The sequence below is a fragment of the Ascaphus truei genome, chromosome 1 (assembly GCF_040206685.1).
Source record: "Ascaphus truei isolate aAscTru1 chromosome 1, aAscTru1.hap1, whole genome shotgun sequence".
In the NCBI taxonomy this organism is placed as follows: Eukaryota; Metazoa; Chordata; class Amphibia; order Anura; family Ascaphidae; genus Ascaphus; species Ascaphus truei.
The window spans coordinates 55,356,100-55,372,338 of record NC_134483.1 but is presented as its reverse complement, the minus strand read 5'-3'; the positions used below and the strand labels follow the sequence as shown (position 1 = coordinate 55,372,338).

The following is a 16,239-nucleotide window of genomic DNA, read 5'->3' as shown; positions in this document are numbered from 1 at the left end:
TATTAGGGAATGCCCCTAAGGTAATAGAGGCATCTAATGAAACCTAACTGCAACCTTGAAACAACATCTGAGCAGTGCCTTTTACTCAGGGTATGTCCCTACCACAGATTAAGATAGGGACTATACTGTACCTATAGTGGATATGATATTTGTACACCGAATCACCTACTCTCTATCTCTGGATTATTTGTTTAGGATCTCTGGGGTTCCGGGTATACAGTGTTAAATGCAGACAAGATCCGTATTGACCCTAGGGGCGGACCATATAAATTGACCAAGCACTCCTACACCATTAATATACAAGTAATGATCCACAAGCTTAGTTTTGAGGCACTAACTCAGTTCATAGTGACATTTCACGAACACAGAACACTTATTTTTTTGAGAAAGACATGAGAGTAGTGGATTTCTACACTGAATATACATATGTCCGTGACAATAAGTCATCGACTGGACCCTGTCCGACAGGGTTAATGAATTATTCAAATAAGATGAATCACTCCTGACCAGCCAATCAGAATACAGACCTTCCCATAAATACTTACGACAGGGTCTGATGAGTAGACTCCTTCCCCTGAAGAAGCGTGTAGAACGCGCGAAACATATGTTGGGCTGAATAGGACATCGCAAGAGTGACGTCACACAGGAGTGGTGGTTCATGCGGTCGATGCAGATCAGCAGTACACGGCTTGTATCCTATTTCCTTACTTTTTGGGTTCGCTGCAACCTTATGTTGCTCTGTGTATATCCTCACATTTACTGGTTATAGCAATTCTTGGTAAAAGTGAACGGGCTGTGTATATATACTTTGTAACTGACAGAGAGGATACTCTGTGGCAGGAATGACTTGATAGTATGTGGCTGGATTATCCTCTACTAAGATCACGTGTTAATGACAGATTTTAGAACCCACATTGACAGTCATAACTTTCTGCCTGGAGGTGTATACTCTGTTTGCTGTCTTAGGCTGTTTGTACTCAGATATATCCATACTATGGAGCAGCTATTGATCAGCATAAGCTGTTAATCTGTATCTTATGCGGCACAACCAATACAGCAGGGATTTCTTGGTAAATCCTGGGAAATATACCTATTTCAATAGGGGAAACCCATGTTTTAGTAAAGGCTATATTTTGACAACATTCATGACTAGTTTGTCATATATAAATAGCTTATAAACCATTACCTATCTCTAATTAAGTGTACTAACACTCCCACTGACAACAGATAGTGGGCACCGCATGATTCAATAATCGCAGGGGAAGAAAGGGATTTATCTGACTACTGGTCGTATTGTAGTATATCAGTAACAATACCCTCTTTTCCCAACTACTCCTCCGTGGGGAATTTTACAATTTTAACTATTTAATGTGTAATTATATATGTAATAAAACTTTTTTGTTTTTTTTTGCTCACATTTTCCCTGATAGGGATCTGGGTATTGGCATATAGGAGAATCTAATTGCGAATAATGGTAATGAGTGCAAATAGCGGGGTGCTTTGAACTAATCTCTTTTGGGTTCCCTCTGTACTGTAATGTGTAAGCACATAATTATTATTGTGTAACTTGGTATAGCTCATGTTGAGCTCATTGTATGCACAATGGTTGTTTATGATGGAGGCCAGGTGCCTGTTTGCTCAGTACAATTGGGACTATTAGGAGAGACATGACTGCCTGCTTGGGAAGCACATACTCCAAAGTGGAGCATTGTTCCTTCCCTGTAAACTAGGTGCCAGACACCACGGGGAGCCTTGACCTGTCATCGGGGATTGGCAGTCGGGTCTTGGCACTGTTACTATTAGTCTATTCCAATTTACCGCACTCCCAGTGCCCGCCCATTGGGGCCATCCATCAGCACTTAGCTTCACCCCCATCACTGGCCCAGAGGCCTCTTTCCTTACGTCGCTCTATCTCAGGATTGGCTGGTCGATTAAAGGGACATCACTGTTTGGTCAGCACCCCATTCTCTATGATTCTGTATGGAGACTGGGGCTCAAGCCTGACACCGATCCGGGCTCTAGGAGTTGTAATGGTTAGTCTTGGTGTCAAGAGATCTACCTCCCTGTCTTCGAACTTACAGACCGTGGAGAAGTCCCAACATTACCTGGACCAGGGACTCTACCGGAGGCAACTGACTTAGGCAGTTGGCAGTCCTTCACACAAAGCCTATCCGGGATTGGGTACTTCTTCATGTACTATTGGAAACCCAGGTAAGCTTCAGCAGCAATCTGCAACTAGTGAGCTTGGAGCGCTGTAAATTTCTCGTGTTGGGAGTATTTTTATGTTTTGCGCTTGTTACCACTGTTCGCTTCGGCTAAATAAACTCACTGTTTCTTAACTCTTGTGTTCTGTCTGGTGATCACGATTCCAAGTTAGTCTGATCAAACCCATTAGTGAAACTATTTAGCCATGTCTCTAATCAAAATTAGAGACCGCTTTTATATTAATGTATCAACTATTATCTGCAGCATTGTGTGCATAGACGCACTGGGAAAATAGCAAGCGCTAACATGAGACCTTTATGGTGCAGTCGCTGAATTTGTTCAAACCATAGCAGCCACTTCATACGGTACATGGCCAGCTGCTTCCATGGAAAAGCTTGCACAGACATTAGTGGCTGTAGAAGCATGAAGTGAAAGAGACATTGGCCCCTATTTAATATGCTATGAAATTAACCAGAGTTACAAAGCACTGCCTTTCAATAGCAGGAAAAAACTTCTATCTTAGCATAATAAATCCAGTTGTATGTATGTATAGCTCCATCCATGTACATCGCGCTTTACAACAGTAATACATGTGACCAAATAATAGGAGATGTAAAAGGAATAAGTGCTGCAGACATAAAAGTAACATTAGGAAAAGGAGTCCGTGCCCTGAAGGGCTTATAATCTAAGTTGTGTATACTGTATATACAGCTCAACCCCCTTATAATGCTTTGCTTGGGTTCCAAAGAACCACATCAAGTTATAAACGGATCGCATTCGAAATAATGTACAATTATATGCATTGTACAATAAAGTATTTAAGATACCAATAATCGTTTTGTAAAGTATTCATTAATACGAAAATTGGGAGCCATGCTTGCATCGCGTTATAAGCGGATTTGCATTGCAACGGGGTTGAGCTGTATATATACACACATATATAAGTGTGTGTGTGTGTATGTGAATGTGTATGTGTATCATTTTTTCGGGTATTGTCAAAATTATCATTAATTATAAAACCATATATTTTAATATATAAAACAATTATTCCAAGGTGAGTAATAAAAAGTATTACTTTCTTACCTCTCTGTGTTACATCAACAACAATATTAACAGCTCTTTTCCCTAGGTGGTTTTCAGCAGTCAAGGTAAAGTTATATATCTGCTGGTTCCTCTCAATGGACCAAATGCAGCTGTCTCTGGAACAGGATGAAGATTTTTGGGAAAACCTTTACAATAAAAAAAAAGGTGAATATTTTCTCAGTCATACACTAAAAAGGTAGGCTACATCCTAAAATGTGTTGGTAGTATAATTTTCTCACTAAATAAAAGCACTGTTGCTTTATTTATTTTTTTAAAGCTTGTTGAAGTTATAAAGTTTTGCAACAAAACAGAAAGGCGTCTCCATATTGCCATTGTGGTGATATTATTGATGGTATATAAAGTTTTCAGGCATCATAGATATCAACCTACAGTACGCTAGTTTACCACCAGATGCAGAGCATTGAATGTAGCGGCACACAGAGCAAAAACGTGATGTTCATTACTTGCTAAGGTTTAGCTTGAATAGTTCAGAGATCCTTATAACTTCCTTTATGCGTTAACCCACATAGTTATTATGCTATATCAAAACATTCAAATTACAGTATTTCTTCACTAGGGTGTAGCATTACGTTCCTTAAAACATTGCTTTCAAATGAGACTGTTGAACTAAAGAGAAAAGAACCCCAATAGAGCACTCATACACTAGGTTGAGATGATTGTTTGTTTCAAAAACTAGAGTTTATTAGAAACAAATTAAAATATTGGGAGTTAAAATACTAAATAACAATACGCTTTATTCCCCTAGGGATACTGTAATCCCTGAGTTGGTAGGTATTATTAGTGTTGCTTGATTACACTAGCCCAAGCGACCATAGGTAAGGAAGCCTTGGGGAAAGCTGAATAAGGGATACAATGCAGGTTTTATATGTTGTGCCAAATATACTAGTAGTGCAAGTGGTGCATTAGTGTTGAGATGACAATGCACATGGCTGGTTAATATACACAGCATGAACTGCAAAAGTACTAAACTAGATAGAACACCATGGAGGTATAATAGTGGCAAATTGCCTAGTAGTTTGCCCTGAACCCAAAAAGGGGTTCTATCTATCCATATAAAGTTGTGAACTGACTGATCAATAGGTTGAAATGGACATAACCTATGAATTAGAGCACCAATTGTATGCTGATTAGTATACCTAGATATCCCTAAATAAGGGTGGTCTGCAGTGTGCAATATGGAATATAAAGCACCAAACAAGGTAAGTATGTTCACAGCCAGTGAATAGTAGCACCAGTTGTGAGCTGATTGTACCTAGATAACCCCAAATGAGAGTTTTTCTGCAGTGTGCAGTATATGGTAAACAGCACCAGCAAGGTAAGTATGCTCTAAAGTATTTGTGTATTGATCAGTGTTAAAAACGTATATTCCCTTAGATAGGAGGCTCCCTTAGACCATCGGGTATTACAGGAGTGTAATCTGTGCAGGAACCGAGCCGCAACGCTGATTCACTCTGCAATTGAGTATAAATGTCAGTGTCTGTATCAGAGGGCTCAGCGCGTGCACATGTGTGAGGAGTTCTGCCGATGTGCACGTTTCGCTACAAATGCTTAATCGTGGCCAGTGTGGATGGGGAGATCCCATCAGAGCTGGTCGGTATTTATAGCGCTCGTTGTTGTGTCCTATAGTAACCTTCTAACCCACGCATGCGCACCTGGTAACTTGCAGAGAGGGAGATAATGCTCCGATTTTAACTCTCTGTAGAGAATAATTAGGTGCATATGTCTGGGCACTGAGACATGTGCACTGCAGGCAAAGTGTCTGTATCTAATAGGTGAGTATGAATACAATGTAGATCATGTACATTGTACCTTGTGGACCTCAACCAATTACCACTTGTTAATTAATAGTGAATGATGAATATTAAAGTATATTTTATGTCAGACTTGTGTGTCAATATTTTCATTAGGATGGTAACATAGGATATTGGAATAGGTACTTCACGACTGAACACATATAATCCTGTGGGAAGAGAGTAGTATAAACCACCAGAACCCTATTATAGGGACAGATTATAGATGGTCATATGAAGGGACTAAACATGAAACCTTCATTTAATCCTTTCGGTGAAAGTGCTTGCAGGGTATAAATCCATTGTGACTCTTTTTGTAGAAGAATTACATCAATATCCCCATTCCTTTTGCCCAAAGAAAATTGATCTATGTCCCTGAAGGACATGAAATTAGTGTCACCACTGTGGCAAGTGTTGACATGCCTTGTCACCGGGGTGTCTGTTTTGTTGCTGATTGTGCCTAGATGTTCAAGTACACGTTGCTTGAATTGTCTCTTGGTTTTACCGATATAGATTTTACCACATCCACATACCCCCTGGTAGATTACTCCAAAGCTTTGACAGCTTATAAACTTCCTTATCTGATATGTTCTGGTATTGTCCCAGTTATGGAAAGTCTTGGTTTTAGTAACATGTTTGCATGCTTTGCAGTGTTGACAAGAATAGCTACCTTGGGGTTTGGGTGGCAACCATGTACGTATGGGTGATTCGGTAAAATGGCTGTGGACTAGAATGTCTTTAAGATTGCGTGCTCTTCTGCTTACCATAGAGGGGTAGGCAGGAATGACATCATAAATGTCCTGATCAGCTTGCAGAGTGTGCCAGTGTTTCTTGAAAATGTCTTTGGCCAGATGCCATTGCTTATTGTATATGCCTATGAACCTTCTTACCTTCTGTTCATCTTTGAAGGGTTTGTTGGTGAATAGGTCTCTACGTTGTGAGTATTTAGCTCTTTTATAGGCTGTTTTGATATTCTTGTTACTGTAACCTCTTTCTTTGAATCTTTGGCTCATGGCTTAGGCCTGAGTGTCAAACTCTATGATGGTGCTGCAATTTCTCCTTAACCTAAGGAATTGGCCTACAGGTATGCCCTGTATCCGTGTTTTGGGATGGTGACTAGAGGCTTCTAGTAGGTAGTTGGTGGCTGTGGGCTTCCTATAGACTGTAGTCTCCAAAAGGTTGTTGAGTCCTCTTGAGATTTTTAGGTCCAGGAAGCAAATTGATTGCTTGTCATACTCGAGTGTCAGATGTAAGTTCAACTGATTACAGTTGAGAATATTGACAAACTCTTTGAGTAGTATTTATGTACCTTGCCAGAGAATAAGCACGTCGTCTATGAAACGTGTCCATAGACGAGAAGTATTCTAATTCTTCCGTGAATACGTGCTTAGCCTCCCATCATCCCAAATAGAGATTGGCGTAGGATGGGGCACATTTCGTGCTCATTGCCTTTCCCTGTGTTTGGTGATATATCTTGTTATCAAACAGGAAATAGCTCCTTGTCAAGACAAATGTTAGAATTTTTTCTTTAGGTGGTGATCACAATAAGTTAATGCATGATCCACACATTTTCCAATGTTGCCTGTATCTTTCTGGTATAGTGTATTTGGAGATATCTTTCAGAACATTTTTTTTTTTTAATATGAAAAGAAAATATGATGTAACCATTTGTACCGGAATATTATTTTGTTCACATTTTACAACTGTACTTAATTAGGTTAAGCTGCAAAACTGTAATATTTCATGTTGGTTAAATTATGGTACTGTTCAACAAGATTTCATGTAGCATTTGTGTTCATTCTTCTTTATCAAGGAGTCCTGTCAAAATAATCTATTATCTACTGTTAAAGTATAACATCTAAAATTCTAAATGCAACCACCAGGGGGCAGCCTTGTGCCAGACAAAGACCTATCTTTTATCAAAAAGCTACAGTATCCACTAATTATAATTATACATAATTAGAACGTTAACCCTTTAAGTGCCCTGTTGCCATTCTGAGAACATGTACATCTTGCACTAGCATGGACCTTGTACCATTATAAGGGCAAGATATTTCCTAGCAGCTGATCACTGCTGTGGCTCTTGAGCACAATTTGAACAACAACAACAACAAAAAAGAAGGATTCTGCTTAAGTTAGAAGGGGGAGCAATTAATTCATGTGATCACATAACAGAGATCATATTACCATGATGCCAATATACCCTTGGCATTTTGTGCCACAAAACATCTTTCCGAGTTTGAAGCAGCGACCCCCTCAGTTTTGTATTTTTGATTTTTTACAGAATCAGAACCAGAGGTGCCCTGGAGCAGAACCATACTATTCCTAACTCCGTGAACCCCCACCCCCCCAATCCCAGAATATGTACCTTTCTATATACCGGTAAAAGATAGCAGCTTTCTATTGGATGACCCTGGCTGTCATGTCATGCCCCAATGACATTGCAACTTCCTATTGGCCCATGAGAGTGAGGCTTGGATAACACTGGCACATAAGGAAAACCTCTCAGGAGACACAGGGTGATAAAAAAAAAAACAACAGGGTCCAGCTCCAGGAGAGACACCACCTTCCCCTTCATACAATTCTGTAAAAACAATTTCAGTACAGGGGATTGCTTTCAGGAACGCCTTCCCACATGCAGATTTTGGGTTACTTTAGTTCTCTTCTCAAATAAGAAAGCAATTACAGGAAGACGGGTTGTGCAGATGTACAAATAATGTTTATAAATTGCTCATGTTAAAATGTCTTCTTTTTGTCTCAACACACAAAATTAAAATGCATAGAAAAAAAAACACGTTACTTACAGTAATACTTCGTTAGGTGAACTGTTCAGTCTTTTTAATACTCTATGTTCAGAGGATCATTTTCTAACACTTACCATTCATACAGGGTGTACTTTGGAGAATGAACACCGGACAGGTTGGACTTCTCTCCCGGAGACCAGACGCAGGTTAAAGTTTTAATATCTTGGGTTTGGCAGGAAATATTTTTGGGTTCATCAGGTGCTTCTGTAGCAGATATACAGATGTGCACAAAACAAATTAAATCCAATCAAAACAATGTACACTCTTATTTTATCAACCCCATAGAACATATAAATGACTAAATTCTAAAAGACATTATGAGAGAGATTATGAGGATCTAGAACCATGCGCACTAAATTCCACCGCAGGGCTGATATAATAAAATCGGTGTAATTACCAAAATTGGCATTCTAATAGCGCCTCTGTTTTTTAATTATGAAATCTGGTTCCATTTACCACTGATTTGTCAAATTTATTTTGTGGAATTAATATTTGTGTGGATAATAAAATATAACTGTAGTCAATCTGGAAAGTTCATATACAAGATGAAAAACATATCTTAAAAACTGTACTAGTTAAAAAAAAAAAAAACTGGCATTTCTAATTTCCCAAGAACCAGCTGCTTGCATTTTATATTTCTCTTACAAGAGTAGCGTTACAGTAGCTGTTCTGGTGCCACGAGAAAAAAGATTCTTAAAAATCCATGATGTTTTTGGGGAGTAACATGAAATTATATAAAAACAAAATATTTTCCGATTTTGCAACAAAAGTGGGGTCCATTTATCAAAGTCTGCAAAAATACGGCACCGCATTTATCAATCAAGAAAATCCTATTGGTTTCCATAGTAATGTTTTTCCCTAATCTGGTGCAGTTTGCCCACGTTTTGCAGCCAGGAAGCTTTGCTAAAGAACACCCCAAATTATATTACTAATAGTTTAAAAAATTTAAGCTGCTAAATTATATTATGAATACTTTTATTGTTTTCAAACATTATAAAATGTATGTAAAATGGCAGATATGGCATATTCATAGATTCGAAAAGGCAACTCAATATCTTCATCCTTAAACTTACTATAGGCCAATTACATAGTATGCATGCAAAACAACTCACTTCACTACAACGTTCAACCAGCTAGACTGCATTATCAGCAAAACCAAGTGTTCCGAGTCTCTCAAAGGCAGAAGCTTACTTCTCAATTCTGTCACATATGTAGACTTTACAGTTATTAGTGAACCTCCTCTACTAGCAAAAAGTAAACCTTCAGTAGCTGGAAGAAGACAGTACTTACTGCTAACAAAGAGAACAGTGCCACGACTTGGGTTACTGGATAGTTTGCAGAAAACATTTGTTCCACGTGAATTAGTCATTGACACATTTTTCACAGTTATCACAAAGGTCCTGTTGTTGGTATATGATGCAGGGTAAGGAATGCCATTATAGCTCATGTGTAGAACTTTTTGATTTTTGCCAGCAATGCAGCAGAAGCTGACATTTGATCCTTTATTAACTATTTTGTCAACAGGGTAAACTAGTGGCTGTACGTTGTCAAAGGTATCCACTCCTATAAAATAGAAATGTTAGTCCACAAACAAGCCAATGCTTTCAAATTAATGTTACACACACGGTTTGATCCATGCAACATGAAATCTTATGAATTATGCTAAAAAAATAATAAAAACAACGGAAAGTCCCTCTTCAAAATGGATAGAAAGCGAACAGGGACACATTAATCGAGCTGATTTGTACAGTATGTCCCCAACCAGTTTATAAATTAGATTATGTTTTTACAGACATGCTTGGTACGCTACAGTACATGTATGCTTGGCTTAGATTTGTCTTTGATAATGGAGCAGAAATGATAACATTTCAAATCTCTATAAAATATGCTGTGAAGTCCCATACCCATGCTGGAAAATCGTTCAGCTCCATTATAAATCTTCTCTAGGATGGGGAAGCAGTCACAGCATATTGAATGGGTGACTAAGCTATCATCAGGATGAAAAGTAAATATACATTAATCATCAAATATACATTTATAAACTGGGACAAAGGAATGTGACATGGTAAAAAGTTAGCCAATGAAAGTTGAGTCTAAAGAGAATGGAAAAGAAGACAAATTGGCCAGTTTGGGTAGGTTTACTACTGGACACATTACATCTTGAAATAAAGCAATGGAAGTCCCTAACATGCTGTATAATTAAATACAGATAATTGTGGGTAAAGGTAGCCCAGCACAAGGGAGGATTCACTAGCCTCCGGTATGGGTTAATGCGCTGCGCTCCTGTGTTAAGTACCATTAATAATAGTTTTTTCTTACATAGTGCTGACAATGTGCGCAGAGTTGTACCTACAGTAGAATTTTGCAGTCACAATGACTCCCTGTCCCATAGAGTTTACAATCTAGTTTTTGTGCCCAGGAAAAAGAGAGATTATAGGACTTGCTCAGGCTCACTAGGAGACATTACTCCTGAGCTATATTCTATTCTACATTCTATTCAATATAATGGCAGCCGCTGGATGGTAGGACATTAACCAGTACCGGAGGTCAGTAGAAGTATTGAGCTTTTATGTTCTATGTATCCTGAAAGCACAATGTTACCATTATCATGATCGGCACCTCTCTGACTGCCAAGGGGCTAAATGAATCATTATTTTCATAGAATCACAAAGATTACTTTGGATCTTTTATATACAGAAACGTTATTCAAGATATACCAAGGCAAAAGTGGTGCAACTCTGGGGCAAAAAAGTGCAATAGATGTTTCAAAGAAAAGAACATTACTTTCAGTGGGATTATTCCTTTGATACTGTGACGGGGTGAAGTCAAACAAGATTCCTCACATGCAATTTTTAGGGTAAACCAAACTTTGAGTGATTTTATTCTCCACAAAACAGCAACAGCAACCAAACATTAGGGCTACTGCCCCTTTAAGGCAAACCATAAATCATAAAACAAACGCCTACTCCATGTTAGGACACTAAATAAACATTACTCCAGCCCTTTTTATCTGGGCCGCCAGCTAAGCTGGTTACCAACCCCAAAACATACTGTATGAAACAATATTAGGGAACAATATATAGTCTTATCTGACTGATACTGGTCCGGCGTCTCCGATTTCTCCAGCTGCAAGCTTTGAAGTCCCGTTGCTCCCAGGAATGTCTTTTGACCTATCCATACAGGCTTCTCTATGTGGGGCTTTTGGTTCCCCACTGTTGCCAGGCAAAACATTCTGGTCATCAAGCCTGGCTACAGGTGGGAGCTCTGTGCTCCTCTCACAGAACCTCCAACAGGGACACTGACAGTTTCTCACTTCCTGCCTTTTATCCCCTGTTTAATCAGGAGTTTCCACTACCTGCAGGAAACCTTGTTCAGTCTCCTGCCCTGTAAAGGGAGTTTAACTCCTTGACTCCCTTACAGATACAATCAGTGCAGATTTGTTTGTCCCAGAATTGCACCACTTTTCCCTTCATACTGTATATACTCTATGCTCCTTCGTGTGTTTGAAGTTCGCACTCCATTTTGCTCATAATAGGAGTGATGAACAGTATTAAGGAGCAAAATTGATGCAAATTGCATCATGTACCTGTATGACAATCTTTGCTTCACGTTTTGCATGATTTGGGCAGCAGCAGTAGGAGGAGTTACATGACACCGATTATAATGAGATGTATCAAACTCTGCTTCTACGACCCTCCCTATTTCACCTTGTATTTGCTTTTAAAATATCCGCCAGGTCTGAGGTGTCGTAACCTTTTCTGGCCAACACTTTCTTACATTTGATACAAACGCAAACAGAAACTGGAGCAATGGATCAAAATAAACCTCCATTCGCACTTTCTTTACATCTCCTTCGTTGAGTTCATTTTTGGCGGGAAATGAAAGCATGCTTTATCTTAAGGAAGGGAATGGCAATTTCAAATCAGGAAAAATTGATCATATTGATCAAAAGTAGTTTTTTTTAATGTTAGTGCAACTCATCCCCAGAGCAACTATTACTAGCAATGCCAGACATGTGAATAAAGTCTAACTTTTAAATAGCACATGGAATATTTAAAACATTTTTTATATATAATTATAATTATATTATCCCTGTGGGATCGAAACGTTGGAGCTATGTGCTGTATTTAATACATTCATTTTCATTCACCTGAGTGCTGTCTCCTTTTTGCTGCTATGCGGTAATGTATACTTTATATATATATATGTGGTGTGTACCTGTTAGGAACAGGAGGGCCTGAGCTTCCCGCGGTGTTGTGGGTGAGCCAGGACCGGGCTTCTGGGGTGATAGCCTCCATGATCTCTTAGTGGTGCAGCGCCTCCATCTTCTATACTCCCAGGGTAATGGGACAGGACCGGTATAGAAGAACCCCTCGGGTCCCAGGGTTATACTCTCCAAGTCACACACAGTCTTTACGGATGAAGAATAGTCTCTTTATTTGACAGAGCAACAATATCCCAACGATAAGGCTTCCAGCAGCCGCAACACAATCGCCAGGACGGGTTATACACAGCTCACCTCCGCCCAAATACTTCCTCCTCTCCTTCCCTCCAAGTCACTCTTCCGGCAGGATGGTCTGTGCTAGGGCTTCAATACCCCGTGGCCCACCCCCGAGGTTAGCCTCGAGGTGGGTCTTGAATTCTCCCCCATCACCCCTGGCAGTGGGGTGAGGGCATTGGTCCACCAGTCTATGATTCTATCAGCTCTACCAATAGATGCTGATCGTTTCAGTTCCTCTCTCTCTCTTCCAGCACTCTGCACCGGGGAGCCCGCAGCCTCCTGATTCTCCTCGGACCGTTCCGCAGGATTCGTGGCTCACGGCATAATAACCGGCAACTCTAGACTCTCGATATCACGGTTCACTCAAACTCTTCCTAACTACTCTCTCGAACGAAAAAACAGAAGAAAAACCCACTCTGCGGAGTTGGCTGCTAAATATAGAGCTAGCCCCTCCCCTCATGGTGTCAGCAGAACCTCCCCTCTTGCTCACGCCTGCAGCAGAGTCCAGGCCTGCGTCTACCACTCAGGTTAGGGCTATGAAGGGGGAAAACCCATGATGATTACTGGCGCCTGATCTTAACAGGGCTTATCACAGTAGAAGGAAGATAGGTATAGCCTGTGCTGTTTACAGGGGGCTACTGGGGATAATGGGGAAAGGCGGGGTTGCAGACCTGCCTAAGACATGCAGATGAGCATACAGTTATATTTGCATATATATATATATATATATATATATATATATATATATATATATATATATATATATATATATAATACATATATATATACATATATATATATATATATATTCATGTAGGGGTATCAGTACCGTATTAGCCGAGCTTCAATAATCAAAAAATAAATAGATGATACCGTTCTGTGGCTAACGAAATGCTTTTATTTGTGCGAGCTTTCGAGATACACTGATCTCTTCTTCCGGCGATGTTACAATGAATGAAGCAAGCAAAAGGTATACTTAAAAACAGTTTCCTTTGGAATGTTATCTGTGCTAGTCCTTCCCCCGGTGTGGATGTGTTTTATTGCTAGAGGTGTCAAAAGGTTCCTGAAAGCAAGTGATGTAAGAGTGTGTGTGTGTATCTTTGTGAATATAAATGAATGGAGAGCCCACAGTATATACAGTGCTATACAAAAGGTGTGTGTGGAGTGGGAGTGGATATAAATGGTGTGGAAATGTGTAAATAGGGACCACATAGTACCCACACACACTTTTAGTTGTGCTACAATCTCTCACATTTCCACACCTACCCACACCATTTATATCCACTCCCACTCCACACACACACCTTTTGTATAGCACTGTATGTACTGTGGGCTCTCCATTAATTTATATTCACACAGATACACACACACACTCTTACATCACTTGCTTTCAGGAACCTTTTGACACCTCTAGCCATAAAACACATCCACACCGGGGGAAGGACTAGCACAGATAACATTCCAAGAGACACTGTTTTTAAGTATACATTTTGCTTGCTTCATTCATTGTAACATCGCCGGAAGAAGAGATCAGTGTATTTCAAAAGCTTGCACAAATAAAAGCATTTCGTTAGCCACAGAACGGTATCATCTATTTATTTTTTGATTATATATATATATATATATATATATATATATATATATATATATATATATATATATATATATATATATATATATATATATATACACACACATATATATATATATATATAAAACATAATACAGTACTGAGTTAAGTTATGGTGAGTAAAAAAAGTGACAAAAACCCTCCACAGGAAAGCAAATATGCAAATATATATATATATATATATATATATATATATATATATATATATATATATATATATATATATATATATATATAATGTACAATATGTTACCCACCATTGGAATCACTATTTCTTATTTAAAAAAACGGATTTTTATTCAAATGTCTCTCTTACTTTCTAGTTTCACATCATAAATACCATCTTAAAATAAACCTTTTCAAAATAAGCTCAGAAAAGCTTGGCCCATTGTCAACATTATGCTTGTCTCCAGCTCAGTGTGTTTGTCTCCTGTTTCTCCGTTACCTTTACCCTAGTTTCTGTTTTCTTTGATACAATGTAAAGTGTACTATAAGTGTCATTCAGCCTATAGCCTCAGCAACTACTCTTCCCATATCCCTGGGGTTTTGGTATGTTCCTCCCTCCCTAGTGCTTGGTAAAGTCCAGCTCTGGTTCCTGATTGGAACGTTTCCAGTGCTTCCTTTTCAAGCTTGCAGCCACCGCTAAGTGGTCTCCCCCAACTGCTCTCCCAGTCATGGTATTGTTTATTCACTTAACTTATGTTTCCCTAAACGTTTTCTATTAATTTTTGCTTGTGCTTGTGAATAAAGTTCATCAGAAATGTAAGGAGGACTCCATTTTGCATGAAGGAGATGAGTTTACTTGCCTGTTAAAGCTTACTGAGCCCCAGGAATCCTAGGACAGAAGAAACATATTTACATAAAAGTAATACTGTACCAGAATTTGTTTTCCATGGGCTCCACATACTCCATTTTTTATTCCTAGTAAAGTTATTGCCAGCCACTGCACTTCTAATGCGGACAGAGTGAGAAACACATTCCAAAGGCATATCAGAGTCCCAAGACCACCTCATGGTCTTATTTGTCTTAGAAGGAATTGTGCTATAATTTTCCTAAGAAATAATAAGAAATATAAGTGCAACCAAGACAAATCGTTATACTTTTTGTTCCACACATGAAAATGCAAACTCATTGCATTACTGGCAGCAGATACAACATGGTAATCTTAGACTATTTAGTTAATATGGGCCATAATTTGGTGTGAGAAAGTCCTGTCTACTGTATGTTAGCTACCAGTGGAACCATCTTAAAAAAACTTACATTTCCGACACATGAATTAGAAATGAACATGGAAATCTCCCGTGGCTGTTTAATTTTGGAGTGATTTTATTTTATACATACTGTTGAAATCAAAAGAAAAAAAGTCTCAGAATTTAATCCCACAATAAAATGTTCCAAAGTACATGCCCAAACGAATATGTAGCATGTTTTTAAGGGTTTCACAGAGCTGTGGATCGAGAAGTCTTTATTTGTGCTAATCCGATTTTCGGGAATGACTGAGTGGGCTTGAAAAGCTATTTACTTGGGGAGGTTCAAAGAAATGTAAGCGTGATTCAGTATACCTCAAAGACCCAACAAAAAATCAAATAGAACATTTGTTCATCTGTTTAATAAAGTACCAATAAGGTATTATAAAGTGATTGAGGTTTCATTGTAATATGTGCTGTTATTAAGCATTTATTTATTTTCATAATTATGTTATGGCTTTTTTTATACTTGCCTGAAGCACTGTTTGGAGTTCTCATTCAAAATGATAGATTTGCTTTCTTTTGGGGATTCTTTCATTTCCTATGATTGCTTTAACACAAAGCTCAAATAACAAAATGTATCCTAAATTAAGATTGTTTCCTGGTGTAAAACACCTTATGGCTCGACTAAATAGCTATTTTGAAAAAGATTAAGATTATTGTTATGAAAAGGCAATATGTGAATACTGGTGAGTATACTTACATTCCAGATAATAATGTTTTTTTCAGCACGGCTCACTTGGATGTGGAAAATGATTTCCAAACCAGACTCATAAGCAGGGTCACTGACATTCCACTCCAGAAACAAACGTTGTCGAGATAAGTCATTGTAAATTTTCAGATTTAGTGGTACAAATGACCCTTTAGGCTCTGGGAGTACAGAAGTTCAAGTATAAAATATTTTTCACACATTTTAGACCTAATTCAAACCCATAAAATGTGTTCATTTGTGAAGATG

The 16,239-nt window shown here is 38.6% G+C and overlaps 1 protein-coding gene across 6 annotated transcripts in view; it reads right to left on the bottom strand.

Moving 5' to 3' along the window:
- OSMR (oncostatin M receptor) overlaps nt 1-16,239 on the bottom strand; it is a 98,391-nt gene that overhangs the window by 60,240 nt on the left and 21,912 nt on the right. For 5 of the 6 annotated variants that reach the window (XM_075588523.1, XM_075588503.1, XM_075588510.1 and 2 more), the window contains exons 3-7: nt 15,985-16,151; nt 14,912-15,086; nt 9,194-9,466; nt 7,978-8,107; nt 3,289-3,434 (exon numbers count right to left, since the gene is read on the bottom strand). In XM_075588523.1, the coding sequence (XP_075444638.1) occupies nt 3,289-3,434; nt 7,978-8,107; nt 9,194-9,466; nt 14,912-15,086; nt 15,985-16,151 (891 nt within the window). Of the gene's footprint in view, nt 1-3,288; nt 3,435-7,977; nt 8,108-9,193; nt 9,467-12,121; nt 13,115-14,911; nt 15,087-15,984; nt 16,152-16,239 lie in introns of those variants that run through there. The other variant, XM_075588535.1, reaches the window with a different exon arrangement.